Source organism: Salmo salar, chromosome 02 (assembly GCF_965601325.2).
Source record: "Salmo salar chromosome 02, fSalSal1, whole genome shotgun sequence".
Classification (NCBI taxonomy): domain Eukaryota; kingdom Metazoa; phylum Chordata; class Actinopteri; order Salmoniformes; family Salmonidae; genus Salmo; species Salmo salar.
In genome coordinates this window covers 86,201,107-86,225,996 of record NC_138292.1, presented here as the reverse complement: position 1 = coordinate 86,225,996, position 24,890 = coordinate 86,201,107, and the positions used below count along the sequence as shown (strand labels likewise).

Genomic DNA, 24,890 nt, shown 5'->3' with positions numbered 1-24,890 from the left:
CACTCTTAGCACTATCAACCAGCTTCCCCTGGAATGCTTTTCCAACAGTCTTGAAGGAGTTCCCACATATGCTGAGCACTTGTTGGCTGCTTTTCCTTCACTCTGCTGTCCAACTCATAGCAAACCATCTCAATTGGGTTGAGGTCGGGTGATTGTGGAGGCCAGGTCATCTGATGCAGCACTCCATCACTCTACTTGGTCAAATAGCCCTTACACAGCATGGAGGTGTGTTGGGTCATTGTCCTGTTGAAAAACAAATTATAGTCCTACTAAGCGTAAACCAGATGGGATGGAGTATCACTGCAGAATGCTGTGATAGCCATGCTGGTTAAGTGTGCCTTGAATTCTAAATAGATCATCGACAGTGTCACCAACAAAGCACCCCCACACCATCACACCTCCTCCTCCATGCTTCACGGTGGGAACCACACATGCGGAGATCCTCCGTTCACCTACTCTGCGTTTCACAAAGACACAAAAATCTCAAATTTGGACTCATCAGACCAAAGGACAGATCTTTACCGGTCTAATGTCCATTGCTCGTGTTTCTTAGCCCAAGCAAGTCTCTTCTTATTTTGATTTTATTTTAAATGTAACCTTTATTTAACTAGGAAAGTCAGTTAAGAACAAATTCTTATTTACAATGACGGCCTACCGGGGAACAGTGGGTTAACTAACTGCCTTATTCAGGGGCAGAACGACAGATTTTTACCTTGTCAGCTCGGGGATTTGATCCAGCAACCTTTCAGTTACTGGCAAAACGGTCTAACCACTAGGCTAACTGCCTCCCTTTTCATGAATTAATATCTAATAACGCAAAAACATAAGTGCCTTATTGGTGTCCATTAGTTGTGGTTTCTTTGCAGCAATTCAACCATAAAGGCCTGATTCGCAGTCTCCTCTGAACAGTGATGTTGAGATGTGTCTGTTCCTTGAACTCTGAAGCATTTATTTGGGCTGTAATTTCTGAGGCTGGTAACTCTAATGAACATCCTCTGCAGCAGAGGTAACTCTGGGTCTTCCTTTTCTGTGGTAGTCCTCATGAGAGCCAGTTTCATCATAGCGCTTGATGGTTTTTGCGACTGCACTTGAAGAAACGTTCAAAGTTCTTGAGTATTGACTGACCTTCATGTCTTAAAGTAATGATGGACTGTCATTTCTCTTTGCTTATTTGAGCTGTTCTTGCCATAATATGGACTTGGTCTTTTACCATAGGGCTATCTCTGCATACCAACCCTATCTTGTCACAACACAACTGATTGGTTCAAATGCATTAAGGAGGAAAGAAATTCCACAAATTAACTTTTAACAAGGCACACCTGTTAATTGAATGCATTCCAGGTGATTACAGGTGACTACCTCGTGAAGCTGGTTGAGAAAATGCCAAGAGTGTTCAAAGCCGTCATCAAGGCAAAGGGTGGCTACTTTGAAAAATCTCAAATATAAAATATATTTACATTTGTTTAACACTTTTTTGGTTACCACAGTGTTACCATGTGTTATTTCATAGTTTTGATGTCTTCACTATTATTCTACAATGTAGAAAATAGTAAAAATAAAAACCTTTGAATGAGTAGGTGTGGCCCCCCTTTTGACAGGTACTGTATAATCTATAGGGTTAAACCTGTATGATGTACTCTGGGTTGGTGAGTATCGTGTTATTTAATCTATAGGGTTAAACCTGTATGATGTACTCTGGGTTGGTGAGTATCATGTTATTTCATCAATAGGGTTAAACCTGTATGATGTACTCTGGGTTGGTGAGTATCATGTTATTTCATCTATAGGGTTAAACCTGTATGATGTACTCTGGGTTGGTGAGTATCATGTTATTTCATCTATAGGGTTAAACCTGTATGATGTACTCTGGGTTGGTGAGTATCATGTTATTTCATCTATAGGGTTAAACCTGTATGATGTACTCTGGGTTGGTGAGTATCATGTTATTTAATCTATAGGGTTAAACCTGTATGATGTACTCTGGGTTGGTGAGTATCGTGTTATTTAATCTATAGGGTTAAACCTGTATGATGTACTCTGGGTTGGTGAGTATCGTGTTATTTAATCTATAGGGTTAAACCTGTATGATGTACTCTGGGTTGGTGAGTATCATGTTATTTCATCTATAGGGTTAAACCTGTATGATGTACTCTGGGTTGGTATAGGAGAATCCCTGGAATTCGTTCTGATCGAGGTTCATTATGAACAGTTTGTCTGTAGGAGTCAGTTCCACTGCCATCTTAGTGAACTCTTTATCAAAGTTCCCTGTGTCCCGACGGTTCTTCTGTTAGAGGGAGAAAGGAGAGAAAGGAGGGAGGGAGGGGAGGAGGGAGAGAGCGAGGGTAGGAGAGGGAGGGGGAGAGGAGGGAAGAAAGAGAGGGGAGAGAAAAGAAGATATGTTATTTTAATCAGGTTATTGATCTCTGAACAGACAAGCTTATTAATTAGAAACATGACTGAAATCGAGCTCAGAGAGAGAGAGAGAGAGAGGAAGGGGGGAGAAGGAGAGATTGTGAGTGAGTGAGTGAGTGAGTGAAGGAAGGAAGGAGGAAGGAAGGAAGGAAGGAAGGAAGGAAGGAAGGAAGGAAGGAAGGAAGGAAGGAAGGAAGGACGGAAGGAAGGACGGAAGGAAGGAAGGAAGGAAGGAAGGAAGGAAGGAAGGAAGGAAGGAAGGAAGGAAGGAAGGAAGGAAGAGTTAAGAGTGAGAGGTAAGGAGAGAGATAGTGAAAGATAGAGAGAGATAGTGAAAGAGAGAGAGAGAGAGAGAGAGAGAGATAGTGAAAGAGAGAGAGAGATAGTGAAAGAGAGAGAGAGAGAGAGAGAGAGAGAGATAGTGAAAACCAATCAGCACACAGGTTCTGAGGATGAATTGAAGGAAGAGAGGTGTTCAAACACGACACACCCCTCTCTACGAACTGAGGCCGTACAGCCCCATACCTAAGACAGAACAGTCGGACCGCACCAAAGTGAAGACAGGGGGGGTGCAGCCCCAGAGCAGCTGAGAGCACAATAACAGTAATGTTTATGTGAACAGAGACAGAGGCAGAGGACAGAGAGAGCAGCGAGTCTGGACACAAGAGGAGCCAAACTGACAGACCAAAGGCACAGACCACCCCAGAACAAACACACAGACCGACCCAGACCATCCCAGAACAGACAGACATAGACCACCCCAAAACAGACACAGACCACCCCAGACAAAAAGACAAAGACCACCCCAGACCAAAAGACACAGACCACCCCTGAACAGACAAGATCACCCAGGAGACCGGAGAGACACCAGACACCCACTGAACAGACAGGATCACCCAGGAGACAGGAGACACCAGACCACCCACTGAACAGACAGGATCACCCAGGAGACAGGAGACACCAGACCACCCACTGAACAGACAATATCACCCAGGAGACAGGAGACACCAGACCACCCACTGAACAGACAATATCACCCAGGAGACAGGAGACACCAGACCACCCACTGAACAGACAAGATCACCCAGGAGACAGGAGACACCAGACCACCCACTAAACAGACAGGATCACCCAGGAGACTCCTAAGTCTACAGAACATAGAAAAGTCAACAGACAACCTGAGAGAGAAAATATACAGACCCCGGTACAGACAAGCAACAGACTGATAGACTATGGCATAGACTTAAAGACAGACTGGCAGAGGGACAGACCGTTACAGACTGGAAGAGGGACAGACCATTACAGACTGGCAGAGAGACAGACCATTACAGACCGGCAGAGATACAGACCGTTACAGACTGGCAGAGAGACAGACCGTTACAGACTGGCAGAGAGACAGACCGTTACAGACTGGAAGAGAGACAGACCGTTACAGACTGGAAGAGAGACCGTTACAGACTGGCAGAGAGACAGACCGTTACAGACTGGCAGAGAGACGGACCGTTACAGACTGGCAGAGAGAGGGTGTTACAGACTGGCAGAGAGACAGACCGTTACAGACTGGCAGAGAGACAGACCGTTACAGACTGGCAGAGATACAGACCGTTACAGACTGGCAGAGAGAGGGTGTTACAGACTGGCAGAGAGACAGACCGTTAAAGACTGGCAGAGAGACAGACCGTTAAAGACTGGCAGAGAGAGGGTGTTACAGACCGGCAGAGTGAGAGAGCTATAGAATGACATACAGAAAGCCCCAGGAAGAGAGGAACGGAGAGAAGAGAGAGATAGTTTCCAGGAACACTCGTTTATTTCCTACCTTCTGCTCTCCATCTCCATCTCTCCATCTCCATGGACTAGTAGACTGTCTGTTCCTCAAGGGGTTTCTATATGGACTAGTAGACTGTCTGTTCCTCAAGGGGTTTCTATATGGACTAGTAGACTGTCTGTTCCTCAAGGGGTTTCTATATGGACTAGTAGACTGTCTGTTCCTCAAGGGGTTTCTATATGGACTAGTAGACTGTCTGTTCCTCAAGGGGTTTCTATATGGACTAGTAGACTGTCTGTTCCTCAATGCACTTCAATTAAGGTGTGTGTGTGTGTGTGTGTGTGTGTGTGTGTGTGTGTGTGTGTGTGTGTGTGTGTGTGTGTGTGTGTGTGTGTAATGAGACAGAGAGCAGTATGCTGGTTGAGACGTTAGGCACGAGGAGGTGAGTTGAGTTATATTATATTATCATCCAATCAGAAGACAGATTTACACTTACAAGATCAACGACACACACCATCTCCCTACATCTTTACAAATCTCTGTAAGTTTCCTGTAAGACAGTAGACACTTGAGTTAACTCCCCAAGATCAGATAAGGCCTATAGCCTTTAGCTCAGCAGACACACAAAACAAGATTCAGCAATCATCATTATCCTCATTATCATTATCCTCATTATCATCCTCATCATTGTCATCATCCTCATCATTGTCATCATCCTCATCATTGTCATCATCCTCATTGTCATCCTCATCATTGTCATCATCCTCATTATCATCATCATCCTCATTGTCATCATCATCATCATCCTCATCATCATCCTCATTGTCATCCTCATCATTGTCATCATCCTCATTATCATCCTCATTGTCATCATCATCCTCATTATCATCCTCATCATCATCCTCATTGTCATCATCATCCTCATTCTCATCATCATCCTCATCATCATCCTCATTGTAATCCTCCTCATCATACCCAGTCACTCTTGACACAAGAAAAAAAATCTCTTTCCAGTATTTTACTGTTTGACACATTTAACTGCTTGTTAATATAATCAGATCTCTCTTTAAACAGTTACAGAACACCTCCCAACCCCCTGGTACTAATAACCAGTTAACTAACCAAGTACTAACTAACCCCCCTGGTTAAGTAACCAAGTACTAACTAACCCCCCTGGTTAAGTAACCAAGTACTAACTAACCCCCCTGGTTAAGTAAACTTGTACTAACTAACTCCCCTGGTAAACTAAACTAGTACTAACTAACTCCCCTGGTTAAGTATCAACTACAACATCCCTGTTTGGCAGTGGTCAGATAATTCCTAGACAGTGTCTGAAATCGCACCCTATTCCCTATGCAGTGCACTACTTTCTACTGGGCCAGGGCCCTGGTCAATAGCAGGTCACTATAGAGGGAATGGGCCCTCCCTGGTCAATAGCAGGTCACTATAGAGGGAATGGGCCCTGGTCAATAGCAGGTCACTATAGAGGGAATGGGCCCTGGTCAATAGCAGGTTACTATAGAGGGAATGGGCCCTGGTCAATAGCAGGTCACTATAGAGGGAATGGGCCCTGGTCAATAGCAGGTCACTATAGAGGGAATGGGCCCTCCCTGGTCAATAGCAGGTGACTATAGAGGGAATGGGCCCTGGTCAATAGCAGGTCACTATAGAGGGAATGGGCCCTGGTCAATAGCAGGTTACTATAGAGGGAATGGGCCCTGGTCAATAGCAGGTCACTATAGAGGGAATGGGCCCTGGTCTCAGAGCGATATCTAGAGATGGGTGGTTGGACTGGGTTGACAGACTATTGGAGATGAACCCTGGTGTGTCTGTGTGTTTCCAGTTGCAGTGAATGCTATTCTGAGGTGTGGTTGTTGGGCTCTGTGGCACAAAATGGCTGCAGTGTGTCTTCCTGTAATGGAGGACACTGGACCCTGAAATCTGACCCTGCTTTGGCACACTTTTACAGTAACGTAACATGGTGTGTGAGGTGGTGGTTGTCACGACTTCTGCCGAAGTCGGCTCCTCTCCTTGTTCGGGCGGCGCTCGGCGTCGCCGGTCTTCTAGCCATCGTCGATCCACTTTGCATTTTCCATGTGTTTTGTCTTGTTTTTCCACACACCTAGTTTCAATTCCCTCATTTACTTGTTGTGTATTTAACCCTCTGTTCCCCCCATGTCTTTGTCTGGGATTGCTTATTGTAGTGCTTGTGCACGTTCCCCCTGAGCGCACGACGGGTTATCTTTGTGCCCATTTATCTTGTTGTTCTGGATGCCGTTGGTTTTGCTTAATAAATCTCCGGTTAATACCCAGTTCTGCTCTCCTGCGCCTGACTTCTCTGCCGCCAATTACGCACCCCGCTACACAATCCCTCACCAAGACATGGGGGGAACAGAGGGTTAAATACACAACAAGTAAATGAGGGAATTGAAACCAGGTGTGTGGAAAAACAAGACAAAACACATGGAAAATGCAAAGTGGATCGACGATGGCTAGAAGACCGGCGACGCCGAGCGCCGCCCGAACAAGGAGAGGACCCGACTTCGGCGGAAGTTGTGACAGTGGTGGTGGTGACAGTACCAAGGAGGCTACGTATATTCAGCATCCCTCCCTGTAACAACATGATGCTAACACGTCATAACAGTTCTAGTATTCTGACAGTAAATCTCTGACAGTAAATCCCTAACAGGAATCCCTAATCAATACAAAAACAATACCCTGATTGATCATTAATAGTAGAAAGTCGATCAGTTCGATCAGTCGGTCAATATTGGTCCCAGATCAGTGGGAGGTCATTTGATTGGTTGATGGTGGAATGTAACTGATTGATTTGATTATCGATTCGTTAAAATCGATTGACTCAGCATTTATAGGATTTCATACACATGGGTCCTTCTGTTCTGTTGAGTAGAAGTTGTCTTTAACCGCTGATCAGAGGTCAGATCTCCATAATGGTTCAGGTTAAGACTGGGGCATGGGGAACCTGATCCTAGATCTGTGTTTAAGTTAGGGTTTGAACAGTAGATATGGGTAGGGACAAGGCTATGTCCCAATTCTCTCTCCTTCCTCCCAAAGTATGCACTTGTTCACTTGAAAGGAAATGAGTGGTAAATGGAAACTCTACTCCAGGTTTATACCAATACAATGTTTTTACATTTGTGTGTTTTTTAAATTTTATTTATTTAACCTTTATTTTACTACCGTAAATTCCGGACTATAAGCCGCAACTTTTTTCCCACGCTTTGAACATCACGGCTTAAACAATGACGGGTTTTTCCCGCTTTCACATTTTTTTTCTCCAAAAAAACACATTCTGTGACGTGCTCAGTTTTTTGGCGGCATGAAGCTTTCATTAGACCAATGAAATTGCCGAACGGGTTAAGGTCAAACAACTTTTTTGTTTACTGTTTAGATTAAATCGAGCGCTCTCAAACTTCCCATCATTCTGATTACGGTAGTCATTTTGTGACCCTCATCATGGCAAAGACACGGAGAAATGCATATGATGCAGCTTTCAAGTTGAAGGCGATTGATCTGGCTGTTGGAAAAGGAAATAGAGCTGCTGCACGGGAGCTTGGTCTTAATGAGTCGATGATAAGACATTGGAAACAGCAGCGTGAGGAATTGACTCAGTGCAAAAAGACAACTAAAGCTTACTACTAATTTTGTATTTTTTGTTACAAGCCGTGTTTCGTTAAAGCCTATTTATTTTTGCTACAAGCCGTGTTTCGTTAAAGCCCATTTATTTTTGTTACAAGCCGTGTTTCGTTAAAGTCTGTGTAAAGTTAATTTGTTTCAATGTACCGGTAGGCACCTGCGGCTTATAGACATGTGTGGCTTATTTCTGTTCAAAATAAAAAATTTTTTTTAATTCAGTGGGTGCGGCTTATATTCAGTTGCGCTTAATAGTCCGGAAATTACGGTAGGCAAGTCAGTTAAGAACAAATTCTTATTTACAATGACGGCCTACCCCGGCCAAACCCGGACGACGCTGGGCCAATTGTGCGCCGCCCTATGGGACTCCCAATCATGGCCGGATGTGATACAACCTGGATTCGAACCAGGCACTGTAGTGATGCTTCTTGCACTGAGATGCAGTGCCTTAGACTGCCTTAGACCACTCGGAGTAGTGGACAAGTGCACACTCAAGAGGGAGGAGAGATAATTGGGACACACCCTTGCTCCTAAACCATATCCTGGTAATGAAATGATATGAGATCTGGAAGAGGGGCAGGATCATGGAGCTAATGCAGCGCCGTGATTGGTCAGTCCATGTCGGGGTACTCTGGGTTAACAAATGAGAATCCCTGGAACTCTTCCTGGTCCAGGTTCATGATGACCTCCTGGTCAGGGGGGGTCAAGACGGGGGGGTGGCGTGTAAAGAAACGGTCAAAGTTCTCTGCATCGCGACCACACTGTGGAGGAGGGAGAGAGAAGAGGGATGGATGGATGAAGGAAATAAAAACACAAAGTAGAGGAGAAACAGAATATAAATATAATGTAGATGGATGGAGAGTCATCCGGTCCTCATCCACAACAGAATAGAAATATAATGAAGCAGATGGACGGAGAGTCATCCGGTCCTCATCCACAACAGAATAGAAATATAATGAAGCAGATGGACGGAGAGTCATCCGGTCCTCATCCACAACAGAATAGAAATCTATATTTTTTCCACCAGTGTTGTGCTGATTCATTTCATGCCAACTTAACACGACCCTGGAGGAAAAAAATAAATAACAGAAACTCAAGGGGTAAAAGCTGGTCATTGGATGAATGGACTAGTGACGTAAGAATGAGAATATTGGATTGGATAATAAAATCAGCCAACCAATCACAATTCGGACCGGACATTCTTGGACTTTCATTGGTTCAAATGAGCCAATGAAGCCTCAGCATCCTGTGACCTAGTGACAACGCAAACCAGTGGGTTGAATTATGCTGTGCCGTGGGACACCGGGCTGAGGCCTGTGATGTGACCAGGCGGTGAGGGAGGAGCATCCTTCTCTAACAGAACAGTAATCTACACCGCCCGGTCATGTTGTCAACAAGGCATCATGGTACATCGACCAGAAACATACATCACCTCTTTTCCACCAAATATATATGTTTGAATTTTCAAACTAGTTTTCATTAGGAAGGCACATGAAGCATTTTAATCAGAAAACAATCACTTTTGAAAAACACACAATCCTACTCATCCCTCCACGTGTTTAATTTCGGCACTTATGTTTTGAGCCAACTTCGTCCTGGGCTTTGAACGGGGAACCTGGTTCACACCCGGGAAGCAGCCCGGTTCCTAAACTAATGCAATTCACTTTCACCCGGTGCAAAACACACCTACCCTGGAGACCGGGTCAGATTAATGGAATCCCCCCAATGAGACACCTACCCTGGAGCCTGGGTCAGATTAATGGAATCCCCTCAATGAGACACCTACCCTGGAGACCGGGTCAGATTAATGGAATCCCCTCAATGAGACACCTACCCTGGAGCCTGGGTCAGATTAATGGAATCCCCCCAATGAGACACCTACCCTGGAGCCTGGGTCAGATTAATGGAATCCACTCAATGAGACACCTACCCTGGAGCCTGGGTCAGATTAATGGAATCCCCTCAATGAGACACCTACCCTGGAGCCTTGGTCAGATTAATGGAATCCCCTCAATGAGACACCTACCCTGGAGCCTGGGTCAGATTAATGGAATCCCCTCAATGAGACACCTACCCTGGAGCCTTGGTCAGATTAATGGAATCCCCTCAATGAGACACCTACCCTGGAGCCTGGGTCAGATTAATGGAATCCCCTCAATGAGACACCTACCCTGGAGCCTGGGTCAGATTAATGGAATCCCCTCAATGAGACACCTACCCTGGAGCCTGGGTCAGATTAATGGAATCCCCTCAATGAGACACCTACCCTGGAGCCTGGGTCAGATTAATGGAATCCCCTCAATGAGACATTGGCATCTGTTGGCACAGACTAATGGCGGATGATATTTGAGGTTTGTGGGCAGGGCTTGGAGGATGAATGAACCAATTGCTGTTTGACTTACAGTGCCTTCAGAAAATATTCACCCTTGACTTTTTCCTACATTTTGTTGTGTTACAAAGTGGATTAAAATGGATTTAATTGTCATTGTTTTAATCAACAATCTACACAAAATACTCTGAAATGTCAAAGTGGAAGAAAAATTGTAACATTTGTAAAAAAAAATGTATGAAAAATAAAACAAATCTATTTCTTGATCAGGTAAGTATTTAACCCCCTGAGTTAATACATGTTAGAATCACCTTTGGCAGCGATTACAGCTGTGAGTCTTTCTTGGTAAGTCTCTAAGAGCTTTGCACACCTGGATTGTGCAACATTTGCACATTATACTTAAAAAAATTATCCAAGCACTGCCAAGTTGATTGCTGATCATTGCTAGACAGACATGGTCAAGTCTTGCCATAGATTTTCAAGCCAATTTAAGTCAAAACTGTAACTAGGCCACTCAGGGACATTCAATGTTGTCTTGGTAAGCAACTCCAGTTTAGATTTGGCCTTGAGTTTTAGGTTATTGTCCTGCTGAAAGGTGAATTTGTCTCCCAGTGTCTGTTGGAAAGCAGACTGAACCAGGTTTTCCTCTAGGATTTTCCCTGTGCTTAGCTCTATTCTGTTTATTTTTATCCTAAAAAACTCCCTAGTCCTTAACGATGATAAACATACCCATAACATGATGCAGCCACCATCATGATTGAAAATATGAAGAGTGGTACTCAGTGATGTGTTGTGTTGGATTTTCTCAAAACATAACGTTTTGTATTCAGGACATGAAGTTAATTTCTTTGCCATTTTTTTTGCAGTTTTACTTTAGTACCTTATTGCAAACAGGATGCATAATTTGGAATATTTTTATTCTGTACAGCCTTCCTTCTTTTCACTCTGCCATTTAGATTTGTATTGTGGAGTAACTACAATGTTGTTGATCCATCCTCAGTTTTCTCCTATCACAGCCATTAAACTCTGTAGCCATTTTAAAGTCACCATTGGCCTCATGGTGAAATCCCTGAGCAGTGTCCTTCCTCTGCGGCAACTGAGTTAGGAAGGACGCCTGTATCTTTGTAGTGACTGGGTGTATTGATACACCATTTAAAGTGTAATTAATAACTTCACCATGCTCAAAAGGGATAATCAATGTCTTTATTTTTTTATTTTTACCCATCTACCAATAGATGGCCTTCTTTGCGATGCATTGGACAACCTCCCTGGTCTTTATGTTCAAATCTTTGTTTGAAAATCACTGCTCGACTGAGGGACCTTACAGATAATTGTATGTGTGGGGTACGGAGATGAGGTAGTCATTCAAAAATCATGTTAAACACTATTATTGCACACAGAGTCCATGCAATTTACTATGTTACGCACATTTTCACTCCTGAACTTCTTTAGGCTTGACATAACGAAGGGGTTAAATACTTATTGACTCAAGACATGTTAGGTTTTAATTTTTCAAAATGTAAAAAAAGAAATCTAAAAACATCATTTCACTTTGACATAATGGGGTATTGTGTAAAGGCCAGTGACACAAAATCTCAAATGAATCCAATTTAAATTCAGGCTGTTACATAACATTTGGAAAAAGTACCTGTTTTTATCAGATCTAGTGGATCAAGAATATTCTATAGGTCTACAACTTAGAGATCCAGTGGATCAATTCTACAGCTTAGAGATCCAGTGGATCTATTCTACAGCTTAGAGATCCAGTGAAGTTATTCTACAGCTTAGAGATCCAGTGGATCTATTCTACAACTTAGAGATCCAGTGGATCTATTCTACAACTTAGAGATCCAGTGGATCTATTCTACAACTTAGAGATCCAGTGGATCTATTCTACAACTTAGAGATCCAGTGGATCTATTCTACAACTTAGAGATCCAGTGGATCAATTCTACAACTTAGAGATCCAGTGGATCTATTCTACAACTTAGAGATCCAGTGGATCTATTCTACAGCTTTGGGTTTGAAGGGGTAGTAGGTAGTTATAATGAGGGTATAGAGGGCTATATATATCAATATATATAGAGCGAGAGAGATAGGTTATATAGGTTAGACTCACAGCTTTGGGTTTGAAGGGCGGCTGGACTTCCTTGTTCTCCAGTTTGTCCCAGTCTATGTAACGGAAGAAGGCATGTTCCTTTATATCCCTCTCCCCCTCCGGACCACAGCCCAGACGCTTCCCTGGGTGCTTAGTCATCAACTAGAGACAGGGGTCAGAGGTCAGAGTGTGTGTGTGTGAGAGAGAGACAGAGAGTGTAAGTGTGTATACTCACCCCTTTGCAGATGGCGACAGCCTCCTTGGACATGGACTTGGGGTAGGAGACGTGATGCTCCATGATGGACTGAAACAACTCATCCTCATCCTCACCATCAAACGGAGGCTGGGGAGGGACACACAGAGCACCACTGAGAGGACACCGCTGACATTCTGCACTACGTACTGTAAGACTATGTAGCGAGACAAATATCACCCACACCCACACCCCCCTACCTGTCCAGCCAGCATCTCATACAGCAGAACGCCAAAGGCCCACCAGTCCACGGACTTCCCATAGGGCTGGTACGCTATGATCTGGAGGAGGAGAGAGGGATGAGATAGGAGGAGGATAGAGGACTAAGGCGGGAGGAGAGGAGAAAGAAGAGGATAGGGGGATGAAGAACAGAAGAGACCATTACCTCAGGAGCGATGTAGTCTGGGGTCCCACAGAAGGTCTTGGTGGTGACACCGTCTAACATGTTCTCTTTACACATCCCAAAGTCAGCTATCTTAATGTGGCCTTCTGCATCCAGCATCACGTTGTCCAGCTTCAGATCCCTAGGAGAGACACACACACACGTTACACACACACACGTTACACACACACACGTTACACACACACACGTTACACACGTTACACACGTTACACACGTTACACACACACACACACACACACACACACACACACACACACACACACACACACACACACACACACGTTAAACATACATTTTAAACATACACTATATATACAAAAGTACCCCCTTCAAAATGTGTGTATTCGGTTGTTTCAGCCACACCCGTTGCTGACAGGTGTATAAAGTTGAGCACACAGCCTTTCAATCTCCACAGACAGACATTGGCAGTAGAATGGCCTTACTGAAGAGCTTAGTGATGTTCAACATGGCACTGTCACAGGATGCCACCTTTCCAACAAGTAAGTTTGTCAAATTTCTGCCCTGCTAGAGCTTTTATTTTAAGTGCTGTTATTGCGAAGTGAAAACGTATAGGAGCAACAACGCCTCAGCCGCGAAGTGGTAGGCTACACCAGCTCACAGAACGGGCCTGCCAAGTGCTGAAGCATGAAGCGCATAAAAGTAATCTGTCCTCAGTTGCAACACTCACTACTGTGTTCCAAACTGCCTCTGGAAGCAACGTCAGCACAAGAACTGTGCGTCAGGAGCTTCATGAAATGGGTTTTCATGGCCGAGCAGCCGCACACAATGCTAAGATCACCATGCGCAATGCAAAAGCGTCGGCCGAGTGGTGTAAAGCTCGCCGCCATTGAACTCTGCAGCAGCGGAAATGCATTCTATGGAGTGATGAATCACGCTTCACAATCTGGCCGTCCGACAGCCGAATCTGACCAGTCAGCACGAACACACGTTAAGAACGACGTACTGTCTCCATGACAACAGCGTCTGGACATCAGAACAGCGATTACTAACCTCGATTTGGATGAAGAAGATTTCTACTTCAACGAGTTGGCAGCTCTGGACGTTTAGCTTACCCCGGATCTGGCCCTAATCCCCGGGAAGCGGCGGGGAAAGAGGCTAGCGTGGCGCCGTCATGACAAGACTACGTTTGCGAGAATGTAGACCGCGATTTCCCTCTGTTGGCGAACGTGCAGAACGAACTGGATGAGCTCCGTTCAAGACGATCTTATGTTCCTCGGAGTCATTGCTGAACAGGGACGTGGATTTATTATTTTTTTATTTCACCTTTATTTAACCAGGTGGCCAATTGAGAACAAGTTCTCATTTACAACTGTGACCTGGCCAAGATAAAGCAAAGCAGTGCGACAGAAACAACAACACAGAGTTACACATGGAATAAATAAGCGTACAGTCAATAATACAATAGAAAAAAAGAAAGTCTATATACAGTGTGTGCAAATGGATAGAGGTAAAGCAATAAATTGGCCATAGTAGCAAAGTAATTACAATTTAGCAGATTAACACTGGAGGGATAGATGAGCAGATGATGATGAGCAGATGATGGTGTGTAAGTAGTGATACTGGTGTGCAAAAGAGCAGCAAAGTAAATAATAACAATATGGGGATGAGGTAGGTAGATTGGGTGGGCTATTTACAGATGGACAATGTACAGCTGCAGCGATTGGTTCGCTGCTCAGATAGCTGATGTTTAAAGTTAGTGAGGGAAATGTAAGTCTCCAGCTTCAGCAATTTTTGCAATTCGTTCAAGTCACTGGCAGCAGAGAACTGGAAGGAAAGGCGGCCAAAGCAGGTGTTAGCTTTGGGGATGACCAGTGAGATATACCTACTGCAGCGCATGCTACGGGTGGGTGTTGTTATCGTGACCAGTGAGCTGAGAAGGCGGAGCTTTACTTAGCATAGACTTATAGATGACCTGGAGCCAGTGGGTCTGGCGACGAATATGTAGCGAGGGCCAGCCGACTAGAGCATACAGGTCGCAGTGGTGGGTGGTATAAGGCGCTTTGGTAACAAAACGGATGGCACTGTGATAGACTACATCCAATTTGCTGAGTAGAGTATTGGAAGCTATTTTGTAGATGACATCGCCGAAGTCGAGGATCGGTAGGATAGTCCGTTTTACTAGGGTAAGTTTGGCAGCGTGAGGGAAGGAGGCTTGTTGCGAAATAGAAAGCCGATTCTAGATTTGATTTTGGATTGGAGATGTTTGATATGAGTCTGGAAGGAGAGTTTACAGTCTAGCCAGACACCTAGGTATTTGTAGGATATACAACTCTCTGGTTTTTCTATGCATCGTCAAGACCGGACGGCAGACTCGGGTAAGGTGAGAGGGGGAGGGTTGCATCCCTTTGTTAACAACAGCCGGTGTGCAATTTCTAATGTTAAGAAAGCCTAGAGTTTTTGTTTGCCTGAGTTAGAATCCCTGCAGACCATTCTATTTACCAAGAGAGTTTATCTATATTATTCGTAGCTGTCTGTTTACCACCACAAACCGATGCTGGCACTAAGACCGCACTCAATGAGCTGTAAAGCACATTCAGAGGCGGCGCTCCTAGGTCAAAAGATAGGCTACTATTATCATTGTCAGATCGTGAAATGTGTGTTGAAATACATATTTTCCTGGAGAAATTATTTGATCACCTGCAATTTTTTATGCACTAAAAAGATAATTGTGGACCAGATTGACACGATCTTCCCACTATTTATTGTTTCTGCAGGATTCACCCTCTTCAGGAATCATTCTGCAGGATTCACCCTCTTCAGAGAATCATTCTGCAGGATTCACCCTCTTCAGAGAATCATTCTGCAGGATTCACCCTCTTCAGAGAATCATTCTGCAGGATTCACCCTCTTCAGAGAATCATTCTGCAGGATTCACCCTCTTCAGAGAATCATTCTGCAGGATTCACCCTCTTCAGAAAATCATTCTGCAGGATTCACCCTCTAAGTTTAACACATTGTTTTCAGATCAAAAAGCAGTAGCAGCAGTGTTCAAATGAGGAACCAAATGAACGACTCTTTCACCGATGCAATTTGGTTCCCAATGTTCACAAAAAAAGAGATGTTCAAAAAGAGCTGTTCGTTCGCGAACAACCCATCCCCAATCAATATATACAGCCTAATAAGCAACTAATTCTAGAAAAACTGAGAAAAAAAATTGACATTTCATCAATTACAAATGACAAAAATATTAAACCATCCCCTAGGCTGAAATTGAAAAAGCAAGACCCTCCCCCCATTTTCCTCCAGGTAACCATTATGTAAATGAATGAACCATTATGTAAATGAATGAACCATTATGTAACCATTATGTAACCATTATGTAACCATTATGTAAATGAATGAAGCATTATGTAACCATTATGTAATGGTTCATTCAGAAGCCATGGATTACAGGCAACATCCGCACTGAGCTAAAGGCTAAAGGCTAAAGCTGCCGGTTTCAAGGAGAGGGATATTAATCCTGATAAGAAATCCCGCTACGACCTCTGACGAGCCATCAAACAATCAAAGCGTCACTACAGGACTAAGATCGAATCCTACTAGGCTGGCTCTGACGCTCGACGGATCTTTCAGGACTTGCAAACTATTACGGATTAAAAGGGAAACCTAGCCGCAAGCTGCCCAGTCCTGTGAGGATCCAAAAAGGTCAGATCAGGTTTGCAATGAATAACTTCAACCAGACCCACTCTCACCCACAGAGGGTGGAACTGGTGGAGGTTAACAACTCACGCCCGGGTGTAAATCAAGGAGAGAAGATTCAGGTCTCCCTCTACAAATTCAGCCAAGGAATGTGCTTTGTTTTAAGAATACTTTTCCCGCTAAAACTCTAACACCTTCTAAAGCGAATAAAGGAACAATATTTCTAACATATAATGCGGGGAACGGTCAGAGGCGATCTATAGAACACTAATGTCATTTAGGTTGTTATTTTGTGATGTCATTAAAAATGTTATAAAGGAAATACTGTAACTTGGAAAGTCTATCCACTACATGAGTGATGTGTCCATCCTATGCGTTGTGCATGAAATATGAACAATGATGAAAGTGTTTCTGTTAAGAGAGGGGTATGATTTTAGAAGCCATAAGAGATAATTGTTTTACATAAACTTTATACAGTGACAAGTCACGCCCCTGAGTGAGGTCAGAGAACGTGTCAGCCTGATTGTACCGCCCCTTTTGTACAAACTGTATAAAATGATGGGTTAAGAATTAACATACCAGACCAGAGAGACATAGGGCTGCAGCTCACCTTTAAAGTATTAGACCAGAGAGACGTAGAGCTGCAGCTCACGTTTAAAGTATTAGACCAGAGCGACGTAGAGCTGCAGCTCACGTTTAAAGTGGTTTGAACTCAATCTCAACACGAGGTAGAGACGATAAACTCACCTCCCGGACAATCACTGGTACGGCTGATTAGCTGTAATGAATCTAGAAAAGGAAATTTAAGTGGGACCATTCTACTAGTCTGCTCAAACCATCTCATGACCTCACTGGGAATCATCGACACGGCTGGCTAGCCTATCTTCAAAGAGGCATTTTTAAGAGCGAATGGAAGGAGAATCAACTCTGTAGTTCTGTTCAGGACTACACGACAAGTCACCAGATACCAGACAACCGCAGAGGAGAACAACAGTAGAAGAAGACTTGTGGAACCATTTTGGGACAATCAGAGCCTTACCAAGGCGGCCCGGTTCCGGTCTCTATCTCTCTCTCTCTCTCGCCCTTTCCATGTCTTTTGTAACAAGCAGCTACATTGTTGTCAGTCTGCTAGGGGCCTGTTTTGTGCATGTTTATCCTATTTTACCATTTAGTTAGCTAGTAAATAAATAATAAACCAATTTGTGTAGTACTGAATCAGAAGTAAGGCCAGAGTTAATTGTTATATGATTAATTTAAATTGGGTAACAATTAACCATATTTAGGTTGATTCGATAAATAAGTCTTTAGATTAATGTTAAAAGTCAAATCACGACACCAGTGATGCGAGGCTACCAGACAAGCTAAATGCCTTCTATGCTTGCTTCGAGACAAGCTACACTGAACCATGCATGAGAGCACCAGCTGTTCCTGTGAAATGCTTACTTACGAGCCCTTTCCCAAAAATGCAGAGTTAAAAAGTAAGACAAATCTGCAAAAAAATTAAGGAAATAGTGACACAATAATGAGACTATGTACAAGGAGTACAAGTACCGAGTCAATGTGCAGGGGTATGAGGTTGTTGAGGTAATATGTAACTAGGCAAGTCAGTTAAGAACAAATTCTTATTTACAATGACGGCCTACCCCGGCCAAACCCGGACGACGCTGGGCCAATTGTGCGCCGCCCTATGGGACTCCCAATCACGGCCAGTTGTTATACAGCCTGGAATCGATTCAGGGTCTGTAGTGACGCCTCTATCCCTGAGATGCAGTGCCTTAGACTGCTGCGGATCTGAGGGACCATGACAAATCATTTCAGTCTCCTGAGGGGGAAGCGGTGTTGTCGTGCCCATTTCACGACTGTTTTAGTGTGTTTGGACCATGATAGACCACTAGGGATGTGTTAGTGTGTTTGGACCATGATAGACCATTAGGGATGTGGACGCTGCACGACAACGGGTTGATGCTCGGCCCTCTGTTTCCTGTAGTCCACGATCAGCTCCTTTTGTCTTGCTGACAAACATTCACAAGGCCGCGGGGCCAGACGGAATACCACACGTAACAAACATGAAGTAAAACAGTCACTCACCGGTAAACGATGCCTTTGGAATGGAGGAAGAGGAGGCCGATGGAGATCTCCGCTGCATAGAAACTACACACACACACACACACACACTGAGTTAGACCAGGCACAGGAGTGCGTGCGTGTGTGCATGTGTGTGCGCGTGGTGTGTGTACTCACACAGCGTGGGGTTCCTTGAACTTGCCGACCTGCTGGATCTGATACATGAGGTCTCCTCCGTTGATATACTCCATCACAAAATATAACCTGTCCTGGAGAGAGAGAGAGAGAGAGAGAGAGAAGGGTTAAAGAGAGAGGGGAGGGAGATAGAAACAGAGAGAGAGACAGAGCTAGACACAGAGAGAGGGACAGAGAAAGAGAGACAGAGAGAGACACTCCATCAACAAGAACACCCCTTCAAGCAGACCCGGAGAGCTGGAGGTGGAGAGAGACATATCTGCACTCTGGACTGTGGTGAGGCAACATCAACAGGAGAAAGAGCAGAAGAACAGAGCACTAGAGGAGAGGATCAGACTGCTGGAGGAGAGGGTGAGAACGATGACGTGTGACAGAGGAACAACCCATTAGAGAGCTGGCCACCCCCGCAGAGAAGCCAGTAGAACAGTCCACTCCAGATCCTGACCAAAGTCTCCACACCACAGCAGAACAGTCCACTCCAGATCCTGACCAAAGTCTCCACACCACAGCAGAACAGTCCATTCCAGATCCTGACCAAAGTCTCCACACCACAGCAGAACAGTCCACTCCAGATCCTGACCAAAGTCTCCACACCACAGCAGAACAGTCCATTCCAGATCCTGACCAAAGTCTCCACACCACAGCAGAACAGTCCACTCCAGATCCTGACCAAAGTCTCCACACCACAGCAGAACAGTCCACTCCAGATCCTGACCAAAGTCTCCACACCACAGCAGAACAGTCCACTCCAGATCCTGACCAAAGTCTCCACACCACAGCAGAACAGTCCACTCCAGATCCTGACCAAAGTCTCCACACCACAGCAGAACAGTCCACTCCAGATCCTGACCAAAGTCTCCACACCACAGCAGAACAGTCCATTCCAGATCCTGACCAAAGTCTCCACACCACAGCAGAACAGTCCATTCCAGATCCTGACCAAAGTCTCCACACCACAGCAGAACAGTCCATCTCAGACCATAGCTTCAACATCACAGCAGGACAGATAAATGAAGAACCCCAAACCCAGGGGACCCCACCCCCTCCTAGCAACCCCCGTCAGCCCCCCCTGACAACACCCCACACCCACTGAGGACACACACAAGCAACAGATTGTACTCATATAGGCTCCCTCAGATCAGACCTATGCCTCTCCTGCCCACCCCATGCCCCCCACTCCCGCAAAGAGGGCCTCAACATGGAAGTCACACATACGCCCAGGCCGTGAGCAGACGAACAGGCCCAACCCCCACTCTTACACTAGCACAAGCCAATGGCATGCACCGGATGCCCAGCAGGCTCTGCTCATACTTACTCTTCTGAGGCCAAACCACACGACTAGCAACATTGGACACTTTATGGAACACAAAGCCTTCACTATCTCATCCTGGATTATCCAAGGCCTGAGGTTATCTGCCTTTGCCCCAAATAGCAGAAACCAACCTACCAGGAGTAAAACAGTGAAGAGACTCAATGGATATGCTAACTTGGTATAGAGCAGACCTAACCCACTCTATTAAATTAGTCAAAACAGGAACATTTTACATTTGGATAGAAATTCAAAAGGAAATGAGCTCCTTCCCCCCCCCCCCCAGGCACAACTATGACAACATAACCAACAAAAACGTGTCACAACTCCTGCAGCTCTGTCGCACGCTGGGTATGTACATTCTCAGCCCTCTCCTGTAATTTCTGTTCACCCACGACTGCGTGGCCATGCACGCCCACAACTCAATCTTCAAGTTTGCAGACGACACTACAGTGGTAGGCTTGATTACCAACAACGACGAGATGGCCTACAGGGAGGAGGTGAGGGCCCTCAGAGTGTGGTGTCAGGAAAATAAACTCTCACTCAATGTCAACAAAACAAAGGAGATGATCGTGGACTTCAGGAAACAGAAGAGGGAGCACCCCCCCTATCCACATCGACGGGACAGTAGTGGAAAAGGTGGAACATCACGGACAAACTGAAATGGTCCACATACACAGACAGTGTGGTGAAGAAGGCGCAACAGCGCCTCTTCAACCTTAGGAGGCTGAAGAAATTTGGCTTGTCACCTAAAACACTCACAAACTTTTACAGATGCACAATCGAGAGCATCCTGTCGGGCAGTATCACCGCCTGGTACGGCAACTGCACCGCCCACAACCGCAGGGCTCTCCAGAGGGTAGTGCGGTCTGCACAACGCATCACCGGGTGCAAACTACCACCCGAGCCACTGCCTGTTCATCCCTCTACCATCCAGAAGGCGAGATCAGTACAGGTGCATATAAGCTGGGACCGAGAGACTGAAAAACAGCTTCTATCTCAAGGCCATCAGACTGTTAAACAGCCATCACTAACAGAGAGAGGCTGCTGCCAACATACTGACTCAACTCCAGCCACTTTAAAAATGGATTTAATAAATGTGTCACTATAATATCGCCACTTTATATAATGTTTACTTACCCTACATTACTCATCTCATATGTATATACTGTACTTTATACTGTCTACTGCATCTTGCCTATGCCGCACGGCCATCGCTCATCCATATATTAATATGTACATATTCTTATTCATTCCTTTACACTTGTGTGTGTATAAGGTAGTTGTTGTGAATTTGTTAGATTACTTGTTAGATATTACTGCATGGTCGGAACTAGAAGCACAAGCATTTCGCTACACTCGCACTAACATCTGCTAACCATGTGTATGTGACAAATAAAATGTGATTTGATACATAGTCTATGGTAGGCTTCAAGGAGACTCCTACGGTAGATAGACCTATAGCTCATCTCTCTGTAGTGGTACTGTGGACTCCTTTATCACTGACCTCAACCCACTGACACCTCTATCAGACCACAGTCAGCCCCCTGACACCTCTATCAGACCACAGTCAGCCCACTGACACCTCTATCAGACCACAGTCAGCCCACTGACACCTCTATCAGACCACAGTCAGCCCACTGACACCTCTATCAGACCACAGTCAGCCCACTGACACCTCTATCAGACCACTGTCAGCCCCCTGACACCTCTATCAGACCACAGTCAGCCCACTGACACCTCTATCAGACCACAGTCAGCCCACTGACACCTCTATCAGACCACAGTCAGCCCACTGACACCCCTATCAGACCAGTCAGCCCACTGACACCCCTATCAGACCACAACAAAGACAAATGGTTTGATGAAAAATGCAAAAAAACCTAAGAAAGAAATTGAGAAACCTATCCAACCAAAAACAGAGAAACAGAAAACCTGAGCCTACGTCTTCACTACAGTGAAACACTTAGAAAAAAGAAGGAACAGCACGTCAGAAATCAGCTCAGTGTGATCGAAGAATCCATAGACTCTAACCACTTCTGGGAAAATCGGAAACACACTAAACAAACTACAACACGAAGAGTTATCTTTCCAAAATGTAGACGTATGGATAAACTACTTCTCCAATCTTTTAGCCATATAACAAAGAACAAACAGCAAAAAATATATACATGATCAAATACAAATCTTACAATCAACTATTAAAGACTAACAGAACCCACTGGATTCTCCAATTACATTGAATGAACTACAGGTAAAAATACAAACCCTCCAACCCAAAAAGGCCTGTGGTGTTGATGGTATACTAAACTAAAATATACAGACCACAAATTCCAATTGGCTATTCTTAAACATCATTCTCAGCTCTGGCATCTTCCCTAATATTTGGAACCAAGGACTGATCTCCCTTATCCACAAAAGTGGACACAAATTTGACCCCTATAATTACAGTGGAATATGCGTCAATAGCAATCTCTGAAAAATCCTCTGCAGTATCATCAACATTGTCACAATGAAAACATTGTCCTGAGCAAATGTCAAATTGGTTTCTTACCAAAATACCATACGACAGACCACGTATACACCCTGCACACCCTTACTGACAAACAAACAAAAACAAAAGCAAAGTCTCCTCATGCTTTGTTGATTTAAAAAAAAGAAGCTTTTGACTCAATTTGGCATGAAGGTCTGCTATACAAATTGATGGAAGCGGTGTTGGGGGGGAAAGTATATGACGTTATAAAATCAATGTACACAAACAACAAATTGGCAATAAAACGCACAGATTTATTTCCTTAGGACCGTGGGGTGAGACAGGGATGCAGCTTGAGCCCCACCCTCTTCGGCATATTTATCAAAACATTGGCGAAGGCACTAGAACAGTCTGCAGCACCCGGCCTCACCCTACTGGATTCAGAAATCAAAATGTCTACTGTTTGCAGATGATCTGGTGCTTTTGTCCCCAACCAAGGAGGGCCTACAGCAACACCGAGATCTTCTTCATAGATTCTGTCAGACCTGGGCCCTGACAGTACATCTCAGGAAGATAAAAATAATGATGTTCCAGAAAAGGTCCAGTAGCCAAGACAACAAATACAAATTCTATCTAGACACTGTCGCTCTAGAGCACACAAAGAATTACACCTGCCTCGGTCTAAACATCAACACCACAGGTAACTTCCACAAGGCTATGAACGATATGAGAGACAAGGCAAGAAGGGTCTTCTACGCCATCAAAAGGAACATAAAACTCAACATCCCAATTAGGATCTGGCTAAAAATACTTCAATCAGTTATCGAACCCATTGCCCTCTATGGTTGTGAGGTCTGGGGGCCACTAACCAACCAATAATTCACAAAAAATGGGACAAACACTCAATTCTGCAAAAATATACTTTGTGTACAACGCAAAACCCAAAACAATGCAGGCAGAGCAGAAATAGGACTATACCCGCTCATTATCAAAATCCAGAAAAGAGCTGTTCAATTCTACAACCACCACAGAGCCCTCACCTAAAGAGAGATGAACCTAGAGAAGAGTTTCTTCAGTCAACTGGTTCTGGGTCTCTGCTCACAAACACAACACCACACAGAGCCCTCACCTAAAGAGAGATGAACCTAGAAAAGAGTTTCCTCAGCCAACTGGTTCTGGGTCTCTGCTCACAAACAGACCCCACAGAGCCCCAGGACAGAAACACACAAATATAACTATTTGACACACTGGAAAGAATCAACCAAAAAACATAGCAAACTGGAATGTTATCTGTCCCTAAACAGAGAGTACACAGTGGCAGAATACCTGACCACTGTGACTGACCCAAAATTAAAGAAATCCTTGACTATGTACAGACTCAGTGAGCACAGCCTTGCTATTGAAAGAGGCCACCATAGACAGACCTGGCTCTCAAGAGAAGACAAAGAGAATGAGGAGAGAGGTAGAGAGAGAGACAGAGAGAAAAAGAGAGAGAAAGCAAGGGAGGAGAAAGAGAGAGAGAAGAGACTGTTCAGTATTCCCCAGGTATTCCCAGAATTCCACCTCAGAAAACACTGATAAAAGCAGAACACCTGCTCTTGAGAATGGTGTGTGTGTGTGTGTGTGTGTGTGTGTGTGTGTGTGTGTGTGTGTGTGTGTGTGTGTGTGTGTGTGTGTGTGTGTGTGTGTGTGTGTGTGTGTGTGTGTGTGTGTGTGTGTGTGTTTACCATGGTCTGGAAGCAGGAGTGGAGCTGTGTGAGGAAGGGAGGTTTCCCTGACAGGGCCAGGACTCTCTTCTCCACCATGGTACACTCCACATCATCATCCTGGATCACCACATCCTTCTTCAGGATCTTTACGGCGTACAGCTCGTCTGCTCCTTTACGCTCTGCTAACATCACCTAGAGATGAGGGGATATTTAACAGGATCTTTAACAGAGTAACACACTGTCTCTCCGTCCCCCAAATACACAGTCTCTCCGTCCCCCAAATACACAGTCTCTCCGTCCCCCAAATACAGTCTCTCCGTCCCCCACATACACAGTCTCTCCGTCCCCCAAATACACAGTCTCTCCGTCCCCCACATACAGTCTCTCCGTCCCCCACATACAGTCTCTCCGTCCCCCAAATACACAGTCTCTCCGTCCCCCAAATACACAGTCTCTCCGTCCCCCAAATACACAGTCTCTCCGTCCCCCAAATACACAGTCTCTCCGTCCCCCAAATACACAGTCTCTCCGTCCCCCACATACAGTCTCTCCGTCCCCCAAATACA

General features: G+C 44.8%; 1 protein-coding gene across 2 annotated transcripts in view; it reads right to left on the bottom strand.

Annotated features, from left to right (window-relative positions):
• Nucleotides 1-1,741: 1,741 nt before the first annotated feature.
• The window catches only part of LOC106594520 (protein kinase C beta type), a 97,402-nt gene continuing 74,253 nt past the window's right edge, over nt 1,742-24,890 (bottom strand). Inside the window, exons 10-18 of one of the 2 annotated variants that reach the window (XR_014382273.1) lie at nt 24,343-24,516; nt 18,816-18,907; nt 18,663-18,725; nt 12,897-13,035; nt 12,712-12,792; nt 12,494-12,601; nt 12,280-12,420; nt 6,720-8,592; nt 4,621-6,222 (exon numbers count right to left, since the gene is read on the bottom strand). Coding sequence is in view for 1 of the 2 variants with exons in the window: in XM_045711386.2 (XP_045567342.1) it covers nt 2,132-2,284; nt 12,280-12,420; nt 12,494-12,601; nt 12,712-12,792; nt 12,897-13,035; nt 18,663-18,725; nt 18,816-18,907; nt 24,343-24,516 (951 nt within the window). In the remaining variant the exon portion in view is untranslated. Of the gene's footprint in view, nt 2,285-4,620; nt 6,223-6,719; nt 8,593-12,279; nt 12,421-12,493; nt 12,602-12,711; nt 12,793-12,896; nt 13,036-18,662; nt 18,726-18,815; nt 18,908-24,342; nt 24,517-24,890 lie in introns of those variants that run through there. The other variant, XM_045711386.2, reaches the window with a different exon arrangement.